Raw genomic sequence first — 15,674 nt, 5'->3', positions numbered from 1 at the left:
TCTGTTTACTGCTTGGTTTTCAACTGGTGAATGTGCACACTAGTAGAACATCCAGAAGATAAGTATTTGTTTTCTCAGGGTACTGAGTAGCTTAATTCTTAGATGATTCCTTACTTCTTTTCATTTTATACGTGAACATAAAATAACTCATTTGCTTAAGCATTGTGGTGTGTCATTAATTCTGTGTAGAGTCTGTAACTACTGTGCTGTTCTCATCTATAATTTAAATGAGGCTTTGCACTCAATCTAACTGAACAGAGGAGACAGGTACCATAATAGCTTGCAATAATTGACCTGGCAGAGCCATTTTGGAATAATTTGAGAGTAATATGCTTGACCCTGCAACCTTTCCTCCCACAGACTGTCTACTTTCAATCTTACAGTTCCAACAGAGGCTATTAGCATGGCATCATCTCTGATTCATGGGGATGTGAAGAATGAATGCATTATAAATGGAAAAAAAAACATTTTGGTCTCTTGGCCATAGTAGGATGTTGGAATTGAGAAGGATCAAAACACACTGTTTCAATCTTGTAACTGAGATGATGGTGGTGATCAACACAGGCACATAGACAGGATGGATGCCAATAGGTTTCCCTGCTACAAGCTGGAAAATTTAAATGTCTTGCCATTGAGTTGGTCTGTCTGAACATGAACCTTTTCTGTGAGGGGGAATTTCTGCTCTGAGTGAGGAGTATTGTCCTCTACTCTCCTTTATTCACTTGGGGGTGAAGTTTCAGGTAAGACCACTGTTCTCAGAGGAAGCCAAGACTGTGACTTGTTGCATTCTCTGTCCTCTTCAGCAAAAATTTTAGGAGCAGCAGAAGAAGAGCTGGAGTCAGAGATGTGAACAACCATGGGATGGTTTTGGTGGGGTACCTAAAGGACAGAGTATAATTGGTAACAGACTAAATGGCTTGGGCAGGAAAAAAGGAAGTAATGATTTGTTACAGTCAGAGCTGGGCTCTCCTGACCTCCACTTGCTGTTCTCAGCTGTGGTGAAGGGATGCAGGGTGTTCCTGCTTGTGTGTGCACAGGCATTTGCTGAGGTTAAATGTGGGGAGCAAGACATGGACTTCCATATGAAATTGCATCATATGGACAAAAGGAGCAGAGCTTATGAATGAAAGGGTGAGATTTACCTCGCTGCAGCTGGAATGTCACAGAGTAAAATCACACTGGCCAGCCCTTCCCCACAGTCACCCCACACCTGGCCTTGCTGTGTCCCCTGTGTGCATTGCATGGGGCTGGCTATGCTGGTGAATTGAAGAGCTCCCAAGAGAGAAATCACTTAGGGTAGACCATTCTCTGACCTTGGCATTCCTCATACTGAGGGTTAAAGGAGTTTAAAAGGCATTATCCCTCTTAATAATTGTGTGGGCCTTCTGTGACCAGGGCCAACAGTTCCCAGGAAGGGCAGCAAACATCTGCAGCAGCTGGAAGCTATATGGGACTAAAAATATGTAGACTGAGGATTGCTGAGGCAGTCTGTGAGTTAGGCAGGGAAAATGAGCTGGGCATCAGAAGCAGCATTGCCATGGAAGCTCAGGTGGTCAGAAGGGGTGTCAGGCCAGCCCTGCAGATCCCCACACCTGGGCTAGTGGGACTTTTTGGAGGTTTGGTAGGGAAAATAAGGCTCATTTCCAGTGGATGCCAGGGTGCCAAAGACTTTTTTGACTGAACTTCATGGAGGGGAGTAGGCAGAGAGGCTTTGGACCTCAGCCTCTGATTAAGTGATGCTTCCTTAACATAATTTAAGTGGGAGGAATTAGCCCCCGCAGACAATATCTGAAGCTTCAAACCCACTTCTCTTGTCAGAGTCAAAACCAATAATCCCTGATCCTGCAGGAAAGGTACTCGTGTTTCAGGCCTGTGGGACACAGCAGGGCAGGTGCTTCTCTGAGAACTCTTTTGCTTTTAAGTGGCTCCAGTTATTTCTGAATGACTAAGTAGAGTGCTCATTATGCATTTCCCTTAAATGAAAATAATGACCTACAAGGTCATGTTAATTAAGAAGCACAGTAAGTCAGTGAGAAGAGGTTCAGTCAGTACAAACAGTGGGCCCAATGCTGCATCACACCATGCTCACAATCAGTCTGGGTTTGTATCCATCTTTGCAATATTAAGAATTTGTAGAACAGGATCATTGCACAAATAAAAATTGCTGGACATCAGCTCAATCTGTCAGCAGCCACTGGCTCATTATGTGGCCATGAGCAGTATCTGCTTTTAGATCACACTGACCAGAGTGCCCTGGCTTACTGTAACCAGGAGCAGTGCCAATTTACCCTATTGAGAAGAAAACTTGACATATTCCAAAACTTTTACTCGCTTTTCAGAGTTTGTCATTTGGACTGGTATGGTGCAGGATCATACTCAGTGATGAAATTTCACAGTTGAATCATCATATTTCAGCTACAAGTCCCATTAGCTGCAGGAGGCTCAGGCTGTCAGGCACCCTGTGACTCCAATTAGAGCAGCACAGCCCAGGCTGGGCATGGGTTTGTCCTCTGTGAACAGCTTTAGATGTGCTGAGCCTCACATGTTCTTGCCATTTACAAACCCTCAGCTCCTCTCTCTGACTGTCTCAGCTCAGCCCCACCATGTTCCCATGGGAAACCCACCAAGTGCTGGATCTGGGATCCACAAGCACAGGGGAAGGCTGTAGAGATGCTCTGCAGCCAGTTCAGAGTCACACGCAGCCTGTGCTGCCATGAGTCTTCCTGGGCAATATTTTGGTGACCAGGCACAGCTGCATCCCTTTCCCTTTACACAACATACTCCACACAGGACCAGTATTCTGTGTCCATGTACCCCCTTATCTAACATCAGGAGCCTGGGAAATGCACAGGATATGGCACTTAGCATCCCAAATATTTGTACTTTGGGAAGATGAAGCATGCATGCTGCTACCAGGATGACAAAAACTTAGAATCAAGACCCCTCTCAGAGGGTATATAAGATTATTATAGCTGACAGACCCACATGAATATCGAGGAAAACATGTATTTGACCCTAAAATTTCAGAAAATTAGCTTTTTAATTTAGGTCTTACTTTGGAAAGGAATTAAAAGGCTCATTTTGTAAATGCCTGCCCACACCTGTACATTCCACGAGAAAGATATCAATGGTGGAATACTCTTGTAAATCTGTGTGTAGTAAAACTGGTTTTCTTCTGATTATTAATAACACTTTGTACCAGCAGAGGAGTGACACTGGGTTTAAGGTGTTTATATCCTAAAGTCTTTGCTTTTTGCAGCCAAACAACGAGTTATTAATTAAAATCAACATGTTAAAAATATAAAAATTAAAAAGCAGGAATTAAAAAGTCTGGCATTTGACTGAGCAAACTGAGTTACCTTATGAAATATTAAGATGTGGTGGAATTTTGTCCCTCTATTACAGTATTGTGCCTTTTACCATTGTTTTGAAGTCACATACATGGATGGGTATCTGCTTTTTTGTGTGCAGTAGTCAGGGGCATATCTCTTCTCATGTGAACTGTGACAGCTCTGTTGAAGCCAGCAGAGCTCAGGCAATGCACACCAGCTAAGATCTGCCCCTTACTATTCACCCCCATCTGCTGTGTGACTCAGTCATACCAGAACTGCTGAGCACCTGCCTGCCTGATGTTTTTTTAATGAGTTGAACTCTTCATGTTGGGTCTGTGTCTCTGCCAGGTTCCAGTTTAATCACATATAATTTTTAGTGTGAAGTTTCACCTTGGGCTTTGAACTCGTAGGCAGAGAACAAAAAGTCCTGTTTCTAGTGGAACTTGCATAAGTAGTAGTAATAATAATAAAAGCTAGGATACAAGGCAAGTATTTTAATTCATAGGTTATGACATTCAGCTTTTATGAACAGGAAGAGGAATTATCCTCAGTAGACAGGAAATAATGAGGTTGACCCATATTCCGTAATAGTGTATGAAAATTAACTAAAGATTTGTGTAGCTAAGATAATGAGCACTTATATTTCAAGTTATAGCCTGGCCTAATTGCATAAAAGTTTGTGGGAGAAGATGTGTGTGTACACTAATAGATTAGTGGCTGTCTCTGGAGTTTCTACTCAGCTCCTCTAAAGCAGTTCAGCATGTAATAAGTCAAACTCAAATAGCTTGCTAGTAAAATGTTTGGCTAAAAGTATCCTAAGATGCATGAGCCCTGCTTTCCCAAGAATGGGATGTTCTTGTTTAATGTTCAGTTTAGATTCTATACAAGATGTGTGTTGTGCAGTTAGTTAAGGAATAAAATGTACTTATTTATCAGGAAGTAAAACTGTCACTGAGGAAAAAATCCCCAAAACCTAGTCCTGACAGCCTGCAACCATGAATGTCAGCTTGTAGTAAGCTGTTTCAAAAATATGAATACTAATATGTATTGGGATTTGCAAATTTATTGATTTGTCCTTATAAAAGAACTTATTTTAATTTTTAATATCCTGGTTTTAGAAAAACATTGTAAAGGAGAAAATAAACAGGCACATACAAACTTCTTAGTGTAAGTGGTTTGTGAATTTGTTAGTTGTCATAACTATTGAATTTGATTGGTACTAATAATATTATTTTTGTTGTTTTGTTACACAATTTATCTGGGAATCTGAGTGGTTTATGTATTTTGCCAGTGGTTAATAAAACATAATAAATTTTCAGGCTGGTTGAATATTGAAAGCTGAGGTACATTAGAATATCTTAGTGAGATGAAATGTTAATAAAGAAACATTTTATAATAGGAAGTGAGAAGAATAATGCTAATCTACTGAAATGGTAGGAGGATTCTGGGGCAACAGTGAGTTTTCCCTTTGCCAGAGTAGGTATTCCACTGAATAATATGCATTCATGTTGTCATAAGAATACAAGTAGCTAATCTCCAGTGACTGAAATATCATACATAAATTTTCTTTGAAAAAATTGATTCTGGAATGTAGTTTCTGTCACTTGCAAAGGACAGCCATCAGGAAGCAACTTCAATGTGATTATTTCAAAACTGCATACACAACAAATACTCAGCTATAGAACCCTTTAAACTCCATGTCCTGGTTTGTCTAATTTATTCTGAAAATTAAAGGATTATTTCCAGTGCCCTGTTGCTATTAAGGACAATCATTCGGGACAATCTGAGGGAAACATATCAAAGCAACTCAGCCCACAATTCTGTCTTTCATTTTATTTGCAGGGATGCATCCTGTCTCCTTGTCTGCTGCCTGTCTGTTTTTCCCACTTGCTGTAACTGGTAGGGTGATATTGGTGAATATTCTTTTAGCAGCCTGGAAGGGAGAGTCCATCAGCAAAAGTCTGATACAGACAATCCACAACATGCTGCCAAATCACAGAGTTACACACAATTTTCTTAGTGGCAATTTCTTGCAGTAGAAATCACAGCACTTGTACAGAAATCTGTGGAGGGTTTAGGTTAGTGGTCTTGCTTTGCAGAATGTTATGAGCATAGCCACTCCTGTTGCTGATCAACACTAACAATTTCAGGTGCTTCAGAGAGAAGCACAGGAAGCCCAGGAGTGGCAATTAAAGTTTAATTTTAATTAGAGGAAGTTTCCTCTTAACCTTCATGAGCTTGTGATAGGACCTCACTCTGAAGGATATTTTTCCTTCTGTTATTATCCCAAATATTCATTATATTTACAAATTACTAAACCTGTTTTAAATCCTGCTAAGGCTTGGTGCTCAGTTAATCAGGTCTTATAGAAAAAATTTATTTCCATTACTTAAATTCACTGGCTTTGGATTTCCTATTTAAATGTGCAGAAGATAACCATGTTCCATTTATTTTCTGTATATCCATCTATAAAATAAACCATTTAAAACAGTTCTGATCTCTTTAACCTGCCTTCACGTAGAATTAATTTGCATCTGCCTTTTTATTACATAATAACTCAATTTCCTAGCATGAGAGTCAATGGCTTTGTCTACATCTGGTCTGCATGACTGCCCTGGACTGTAGGCAGACTTTCAGGTTATTTCTACACTCATTGCATTGTGTAGGAAGAAATGTTTGCCCATTTAATCTCCTTCAGCACACAGAAATTGTAAGAAGCTGCTGTGAAAGCCTTTCCTCTCCTCTACCTGCCACCTGGGTATGCAGTGGTTCACCGATGGGCTTGGGTGTTCCAGGAGACCAAGACTGGCTCCTAGTCCAGCTTCTCAGGATGTTTCCAGAAGGATTTCCAATGCTGGGGGGGAGGCTGGGAGCAGGAATGGTGTTTCCTCAGGGTAAGTGCCTTTCCAGAGCAGAGGGGCAGCCAGTGCTTCCCAGGAGAGCTTTTCCCAGATGGAATGGAATAGTGGATGCTGTGGTGCTGGGCTCCCAGTTTCACGTGTGCACAGAAGAGAGGCAGCAGGAATGGGATAGAAAGAGGGAGGTTTTACTGGGTCTGATATTCCCAGTGATAGTAAAAGGGTTTTAAAATCATGGGGATTTAGGGTTAAAAGGAAAAATAAGCTTAGTAGGCCCTGGAAAAATAAACACCCTAAGCACATGAAGAACTTGTACTTGCTAGAACTGCACCTGTGTAGCTAGTACATGATAAATAATATAATTGTTAGATGTGATGATTGTTTAATAATTAAATATAATTACTGTTTAATCATAAGAATAATCATGAGAAACTGTGGTCAGGGACCTAAGAAAGATCATGAGAAACTCATGTCAATGTATACAATAGAACAATATAAGTTTAATAATTAATATGTAAGTTATATAACGATAGAATATAAAATACGTTCAGCTCGAAAGCCATGTCAGAGTCAGATTTGGGTCTGGACCCCTGATTCCCAGAGCCCTCAATAAAAGCACCTGCATAGAATCATATCCCGTGCTTATGTGTGTTCCTGAATGCTAACACCAGGACAGTGTGCAGTGCCCAGACTGGCTTGGATGGCAGGGGAATGGCTGGAGGCTCCTGAGCAGCTGGAGACCCCCTGAACCTGTTCTTAAATCTTCTTCCTAAGGGTTACAGCATCAGTTCAAAAGCACAGGATGTATCTAAAGCTCCCACTTAGAGCAGTAACACCTGAGCTGCCTCAGAGCAATCATTTAGAGCATTTCCAAAGGCAAGAACATGGCTGGCTGGTGGATTCAGTCTCAGACCTTGCCTGGAGCACGGTCTTACACTACATTGTAAGTACAAGTGGTGTGGGTTTGAGAGTATTACGTTTTGCCTAAACCAGATTTCCTAGTAACTGTTGTTACAGAAAAGTTCTATGAAGCTTTCATTGAAATTCTGAATAACTTCCAAAACCAAGTAAATATGCCAATGACCACAAGTTCTCCTGCATTGTGGGTAGCTCTTTTCCACATGCCTAGATAAGACAGCAAGAAAAAAACCTTTTATTGTCCAAAGCACTTGGTATTTTGATTTTCTTCATAGTGATTTTCCTAACCTCTGCAAAAATATAAACTAAAACTCTTTTTATAACTTTCTAAAACAAAATTAACCACAAATATTACTACCACAGCTCAAGGGAAACTGTCTCATTAATGCTGTGGAAGGTATTATAACTGTATACTTTTACACCTTTCCAGCTGAGAAGTAAATTCAATATCAAGAAGAAAATTTTATTAGCTAACTGTACTGTGAAATCACTATTTCAGCCTGCTACAGAAGAGCACTTGGAATAGTATTAAGAATTACAATAATTGATGGCTAGAGCTACTTTTACACTAAAGTTGCTAACTATACTAATATTGTTGAATGCTAGCTGCTATGTAACTTCTAAGCATATTGCTGAATGAGATTAATTAACAGTATTCCTACTCACAGGTCAGATCACCTTTTGTGGATATCAGGCAATAGAATCAGCAAAACCTTGTTATTTAGCTGTTGGGTTTATTATAAGATGGACTCTCTAGAGTTATAGTGCACAATCTGCTTTTTGATTTTATTTACCTGTTTCAACTACTCTGTAGTAGTGTGGTAGTTAAAATTGGTTTAAATCTGTTTAAACCTCAATTGCCAGTTTTAATATACACATACAAGGGATTAAATTGTCCAGTTTCCTTTTCTGTCACTGTGAATAGGAATTTACAGCTGTTTTGGTTTTTTGACTCCATATTCGGTCCCTTCAGAGACACTTCAGGTCTTCTAGGTATCTTGAAAACTTGTGTCCTTGCTCAGACTAATGTTACTTGCATCTTGCTGTATATATATTAATTAATTTACAGCATTATCCTTAGGCCACCAAGTAATCAAAACCAGAAACTAAAATGTTAATCTCAGTCTGCATTCTATTTGAGCTTTGAAGAAAACTTGGATTTTTATAAGTAGGTTGGTTTTTCTGTGATCATACCAGTGTGAAATGTATATTGAAATAAACCTCAGGTATGAAAAAATTGCCATGTGGTAGTTGTTTTCCTAAATCTTATTATACATGTGGAGACAGAACAAAACTTTGGCCTAGATAATATATTTCAGTACATGAACACACACAAAGAAAAGGAGACAGTTAAATAGTGCTGCTAGGATGATAGAAATGTAGTCCTGAAAATCCAAACACATTAAAATCCAGGTTTCTTGTGTGATTTCAGTTTGGGTTTTTTGTTCATATAGACTGTGGTATTGTCTTTTTTCTTATGTGAGTATGAGTATCTTTCAATTAGGCTCTTTCTTCCTTGAGTACAAAGGACAGAACTTTGTGTACTCTGGCATGGCTCAGAGTAGAAGAGACTTGTGGCTGTGGGATGTTTTTGCTTCTTTTGCAAAGTGCTTGATGCAAGGAATTGCAGGAGGAAATGGCCAAGTGGGGCAGTTTGAACCTTGATTTAACTTGCTCCTGCTGAATCTAGCTCGGAAGACCTGCATTCTTACACTGCAGTTTGGTGGTGTTCATTATTTGGGTGGTGGGTTTAAGACTCTGGAACTCATCTTAAATTTTCAGTTTTAATTATAAAAGTTTAGTATTAATTTCCATATATTTTATTGAAATTTTTTTTAAAAAGCCGGGGTGGGGATGGGGAATGACGCTGAAATATTTCTGTTCATGTGGTTTATCTGCAACTTTGCAAAGAGCAGTTTCAATAACAGACCTTCCTTGGTGTGAAAAAACAGCAGAGTGGATGGGTTGTGGCTGCTCTGTAAGGTCTGTAGGGCCTTCTGCTAGCAGGGGGCTGGATAGTCTACAGCACAGCAGTGCTCCCAGCAGACAAGGAATGGTGAAATTCAACTATCTTGGATTACATAATCTTGGAAAGAACAAATACTTACAAAGTCTGATATTGTCACTTGTCCCGCTGTTATCTCATGCAGATATGTTTGTAGTACAGTTGTGATAAGAAAGTGCACATTTCTATATCATCAGTTTACATATTTATGCATGCCCAGAATTGACAGGATTTGCAGAAATTTAACCTGACCAGGTTTTGAAACGGTGATATTTTTTTTTTCTTTTTTTTTTTTTGCATCTATAAAAGGCCCTGCTTGATGTAAAAACATTCTCTTGAAGTTCTGTTCCCAAGCAGAAACTTTCTTATAGCATTTTGGAATCAAGATCTGTTGAATTTTTTTATCACTGTTCAAATACATTTTTATGAGCCTTTTCTAGGAAATAGCTGGACCACTTTCATTTCAAATTTCTATCAGAAGTTCAAAGCAAGTAGAAGACTATAAGGGGAGTTTTCCAGCAGCCTGGTGACAGTCATTGTGGCTAGCTCTGCCCACAACACAAGGGTCCTGCTCTGAAGCCACCAGGAAGCAGCTTCAGGGCAGCTCCTTTTCCAGGCTGGTGTCCTACCCAGGAGTGTTTTGTTTGCCTGCACCATAGCCAGGAGAACCACCTGGGCTCTGGGCACACATTTTAATAATCACAATTGCTACACAATCACTGGCTAGTTGCTTTAAAAAACAATTACCATCTGTGTGAGTGTGAACATGGCCTTGGTAAAATGGGCATATTTCTTTGACAAGTTTTTTGGACAGTTTCTCTTTTCCTTTGCTTGATCAGAGAGTGATGCCGCAGTATTTGGTTAGATCTGAGACTCCCCAGACCTGGCTTTAAGCAGGAGGTACCATCCCTGCTTTCATTCATGTGATCATTCATTCTTACCTGACCTCCACTCCAGAATATCATGGGCTGGAACTCCCATTTTATAACTGTGATTTTCTGCATTGCAGTTTCTCTTTTTTTTTTTTTCCCTCCAAGACCAATTGTTTCCCTAGATCCTAAACTGAAGTGAGTCACACTAAAGGCTTTAAGTATATTTGAGGAAATCCAGCTGAATTTAGTTTAAAGAGACAAATCAGGTAGATTTCTGTCGTCTGAGAAACTGAATTATAGAGATGTTAGCATCAGATACCCTGGCAGGATTTTATTTCTTTTGTTGGCTTTTTCCATTTTCTTTTATCAAAGAAGTTTAAAACTATTGAGTTCAAAGTCTTTAAATCAGATTGTTTTCTAGCATGGTTCTCATTAAAAAAAAAAGACTGCAAAAAGTGAAGTGCTGTTTCTAGCTGAGGTTATTTAAGGTTTTAAAGATGTTAATGCAATGTTGCACCTTTAACTTTAATATATTCTTCAGTAAGAGGGTACAGACTCAGTCAGTGCCTTACAAAGATTTTTTTTTTTTTCCTTTTGGTTTGGCTTTCCATTTGTTTTAGAGCCATTCTCTGCTAGCTTGTTATTTCCACAGGAGGAAAAAACTATGTCTGTGTTAAAAAGATAATCCTGTGAAACCATCCACTGAATTATGAAATCATGCTTCATATGTCTAAATGTTCCAGAGTGAGCCCTCCAAAGCAGTGTGTGCCTGCAGGTGTACAAAACTGGATGTGTGTGTGTTTGGGTGCCTGCTCTGCTCAGACCCCAGTCTGGCAGCTCTTCAGTCTGCTCCTGGAGCTGTAACAGCATTAGTGGGGCAGTGAGCCCAGCTTAATACACCATCATTTGGGTCTGAAGATGTTGGGGAGTTTTCTCCCATATTTAACATGCTACACTAACAATCCAAGTGCCTGTACAGTTTCCAAAGCTCTTTGAGAGACAAATTTATTATAATGCTGTTGTCATAGTTTCCTTGGTCACCTGCCATTCTCCAAAATCTCTGCTGTTTGTTGACTGGTGCTTTATTACGTCATTTTGATACTGAAAAGAAGTGAAATACCATATTTATACTATGATTTTGACGCAACCACCATGACTGCTGGTTTGGAACATTCTGTGAGGCTGTGTATTTATGATGTCTGTGAGTCAGGAATAGAATATTTCAACAGTTAAGGGTTACAGATGAGCTAAAAAAAAATTGTCACAAAGACATTGCTGTCTGTTGCATTATTCTGTGTTTTCAGATGTTGATATGCAAGAGGTTATTAAACATGCTGGTCAGGTTTGCTCAAATTTACAATTTTTATATCCAGCACACAAGCAATGTTTTTTACTTCCACAAAGCACTCTAGTATAGCATCAGTGCATCTGTGATAGCATCAGTAAAAGATTTTTGCTAGTCAGTATAAAAAGTAAATCACATTATATTTTACAGGGATTTTAGAAAGTAACATAGTGGTCATAATACTTTGGGGAAAGGGTGAAGAAGGAAATTTGAACAATTATAAATCTTGGTTGAAACATTTCCACAGTAATGATTTTGCCTACCATTTTCTTCAAAATAGGAAAATGAACTTTCAGATCAGAATTTTTCTTTTCAAAGTGTCAGTTCTAAATATTGAAAGTTTTCAGCTATTTTAGCATCAGAATCAATACAATATATCACTTACTCTTTGAAAGGTCTATTATAAAGGATATAATTGTGGTCCCTTTATCACTTGCTTCCAATGTTCATTTGGACAAACAGATTGTAGTGTAATAAATTCAAACAATATACAGTAACTAGGGCTGGGAAATTATTACCATATAGTCAAAAAATATGTAAGGATATTAGAGGAAATAATTGAACACCTGATTTAGAAGTTACATTTTGCTGCTTGCATAATGGCTATAAGCAGTTTATAATTTTTCATTTAACTAGTTATGCAAAATAATACTTTTTAAAATATTGTGATGCAGCAGTTAGAAACTCACATTTTCTGTGGGAACATTTATTTCTGAGGTCAATTTTAGAATTTTGAGATAGCACAAAAATTTGCCCAATTTTCCTATTTTTACTGATAAATTTCTACTCTGTGATCTGAAAGAACAATGCAGTGACTCATTACATTTTCACAATTACCTTTCTTCATATATTTTAACTCATCCTTATCATTCATAAAGGTGTTTGTGACTGCTAGTTCCTACTGTGAGAAAAGTAACAAAAAAGATGATGAGAGCATAGAAATGGCACATATTTACTTATCTACCTGTTCCAGTAAATCTGCAATACTGTAATGTAATACACTAAATATAAAATGGATGTTTTGTTAATCATGTCTATTATAAGAATTAAAGTCTTAGTGTGGGCAGAGGTTTGCCAGTTACAGGTTTATGCACCAGACATTCATAATCATTGATTTCTTTATCCATCCTGTGATCATTCCCTTCCATTTTGTGCACAGGCAACCAGTAAAAAATACTGAGTATGGGTGAATTTTTAACCTAGTGAGAAGGATGCTCCTTTACAGGAAAATATGTGAACTCCAGGTTCTAGTCGGTTAAACAAATAATCACAAGAATTGGAAAAGCAAAAGCAAATGAAAACAGTTGCTTTTAGACTGAGAACACTGGTAAGACTGTACTTCTGGGAAATGGTGAATTTCCTTCAAATCTTCTCTGAACATGAAGGCCATATCTTGATGGGAAGTAATTGCACACTGCTTTTAAATTAAACAAGTATTATTCTTATGAATCTCATCCAGAAAAAATATCAGCAGCCATATCTGTCCCGAATCTTATTCCCACTTTCTGAATAGTTATGGTTCTGTAGGTAAATTTACTTATCATCCCACTCCATATAGAATAAAAATTTTAAAGATTAATCTTTATTATATTTGGTCTCTAGTTGTGGATTTTTTTATTCCTGTAGCATCACTCCAACTTTCAGTGACAAAATTAATTCCATGTTAATTTCTCAATTTACAATATTATTGCCCACATTATTAATTGTAATTAGCATTATCTGATCCATAATCCATGTTTGGCTGAAACTCAAGGCTCTCAGAAGCAAATCCCAAAACATATTGTGAAGTCAAAAACCTGGGAAATAGGATGAGTAGAAAAAATTTTACTTAGAAGTACTGCATGTGAAATCCAGCTAAGAATCTTTTGCAAAATTATATTTTACAAAGCTGTCTTCTGAGACTGAAGGTGGCTCTTTAAATCATGCTGAGTAGTGTAGTCTAGTAGTTCACAGAGAATCAGCAGACCTGGACTCTGTCCCATGCACTGCCAGGGATTTAATGTGTGACTGTGAGAAATTGCATCCTTTTCTTTTTGCTTCAGCATCCCCATCTGCAAAAAATGAGCATAATATTATTTGCGTCATTTATTTGATATTTGAAAACATTGGTATATTCTGAAGAAAAGACATTATTTTTCCCGAGGGAAAAAAAATTCCATCTTTTCCTTTGAGTATTTCTACCCCCCTGCATGAGCAAAACATGTTATTAAAGGGAGTTATTAAAGATAATTTCTTTAGTAGCAAAGGACTTGACATTGTGCCTTTGAAAGTTTCCCTATTTCTGCATTACAGAAGTTCTTATGACAACCATGCATCTAGGAAACTAAGTAGACAATAAATACAATTTTGCTAGCTCTAAATGTCATGAGTTCATTTCTGATTGATTTCAGTGCAAGCAAATCTCCTTTCTATTGACTTTAATGTGTGCTGGCCCAGGTCCAAGGGGCTCAGTACAAGCTGTAGCCACCAATCTCAAAGCAACTTTAACTATGCCACCAGTAATAACAGCTCCACATTCAGAAGCAGGTGCCATTATTTTGTCAGATTTAATCAGCTAATCTCTTGGTTTAAATATCATGAATCAAAAGCACCATTTAAACTCTCATATCTAAATGCTTCTTAACATAATGTTATTGTACTTTGTGGATATTTTGGAGTAGTGTGTAAGCACATATCAGTAGTCTTGAGAAAAAAGAAAGCTGAGCACAGAAATCAAATTTGGCATTTCATATGGTAAAGATTCTGCTAAGTTGTTGGAGAATTAGTTATTCAACTACATATTGGGAAAGCAAGTATTGCTTTGAGCAAGTAATTTAAAGAACAAACATAGAATACCTCAGTAGTGAGGATGATGCTGCTGAAAATCATGATTTACCTGAAGTCAGCACATAAACTCTTGACTATAAGGATCCTTGCATTTCAATAAATGCTGAGTTGTAACTAGAGGCAAATTCAGGCTTAATTTAATAGAAACATATCTGCATATCCTAGAAATCTCAGAAAAGCAAAAATGCTCAACAGTATGGCTCAGAAGCTGAAATGCCATCTATCCCATTTTATCAATTTCTCCATCTGCTTCCATCTCAGCCTGCTAAGAATACAGAATTCTTTTCTAAATTGCTGTTTATCACAGATATAAACTTTTCATTTTATATCACAGATACAACTTTTTCAACAGTCCTGTGTGTCATTATTGTGTTTGCTTTCAAGTTTTACAGAATAAATAATTTTCCGGTACTCTGAAAACACTGTGTTTTGCCACTGCTTGACCTGTTGCTACTATAACTTTATGATTATTATGTACTGTCACATAGTATAAAAGAGAGCATTTTTTTGAAGTTACCAAACAAATGGGTATTAGCTGATGTCAGCCCAAAATAACTTATAATCTAAGAAAACTCTTGACAACTCTAGTGCAGCAAACAAAGGATCAGCTTTCCAAACACGTTGAGGGGATGCCTGACTAGCTTTTAAAGGTCTTATTCTGCATGAGATGCAGCAAGATAAATTTGGTTTTCTTGCAGCTCAGTGCTGCCAAATCTCTTCCTAGAGTGTTTCTGGGACCTAAGTTGTGTAAATGTGGCTGCAGTGAGGGCTTGCACACTACAGACTGGGGACAACATTTAGTCCCTTTTCTTCCATGGAAATCCTGCAAGTACACCTCAGTTCACAGCAAGGAAGAAACTGAAGGCTTGGTTGGACCTGAGAAGATAACTCAGATGAGAGAATTTAAATCAGCCATTTTGCTTTTCTGAATTTTTCACTTTTTCACTAAACTGGGGAGGACTGGGGTGTTGTTTGTTCACATTCTGCTCCTTTCTTAAGTATCAGAACAGCTGTGTTTAATGAGCCAGAACTGAAATAGGTCAATAAAATGCTGTGTGTGTGATTAGAGATAATTTACTGGAAATGTAAATATGATTAAAAGTTCTACAGCTTAGATTGGAATGTGATAGCATGTACTATTAAGGATTAAGGGAATACATTTGCAAAGCAGGAAAGCAAAGTTCTTTAATATTCAATTAACTTCAATGAAAAGGATTTAGATTTAAAAGATCTAGGCAGTAAAAGCAAACATTCAACAACACCTAAGCATTTCCAGAAGGTGTGTGCCTCCTGAGTAGACTCTGTATTGAAACACATCTTGGAACCAGAATCAAAGGCTGAAGCTGAAATGGACAAAAGGAGAAATAAATACGGAGGCTAAATTTATTTCACCCATTTTATACTATTGTACATTTGACTTTTTTTGTACACTTGCATTGTCTTTCTTGTGCCTGTTTCTATGCAGTTATTTAAGTTATTTTAGATAGTTTTGGCAAATAATTATGCAGTTATCTAGGC

The 15,674-nt window shown here is 37.9% G+C and overlaps 1 protein-coding gene across 18 annotated transcripts in view; it reads left to right on the top strand.

The window, feature by feature from the left end:
* Positions 1-15,674, top strand: part of MAGI2 (membrane associated guanylate kinase, WW and PDZ domain containing 2) — a 697,856-nt gene that overhangs the window by 508,404 nt on the left and 173,778 nt on the right. For 13 of the 18 annotated variants that reach the window (XM_077783658.1, XM_077783653.1, XM_077783651.1 and 10 more), the window contains one exon: positions 5,175-5,231. The exons of the other annotated variants lie outside the window; for them this stretch is intronic. In XM_077783658.1, the coding sequence (XP_077639784.1) occupies positions 5,175-5,231 (57 nt within the window). The remainder of the gene's footprint in view (positions 1-5,174; positions 5,232-15,674) is intronic. 18 annotated transcript variants of the gene reach the window in all.

The sequence above is a fragment of the Lonchura striata genome, chromosome 5, assembly GCF_046129695.1.
Source record: "Lonchura striata isolate bLonStr1 chromosome 5, bLonStr1.mat, whole genome shotgun sequence".
Taxonomy (NCBI): Eukaryota; Metazoa; Chordata; class Aves; order Passeriformes; family Estrildidae; genus Lonchura; species Lonchura striata.
The sequence above is the reverse complement of the archived record's forward strand: the minus strand, read 5'-3'. Positions and strand labels throughout refer to the sequence as shown.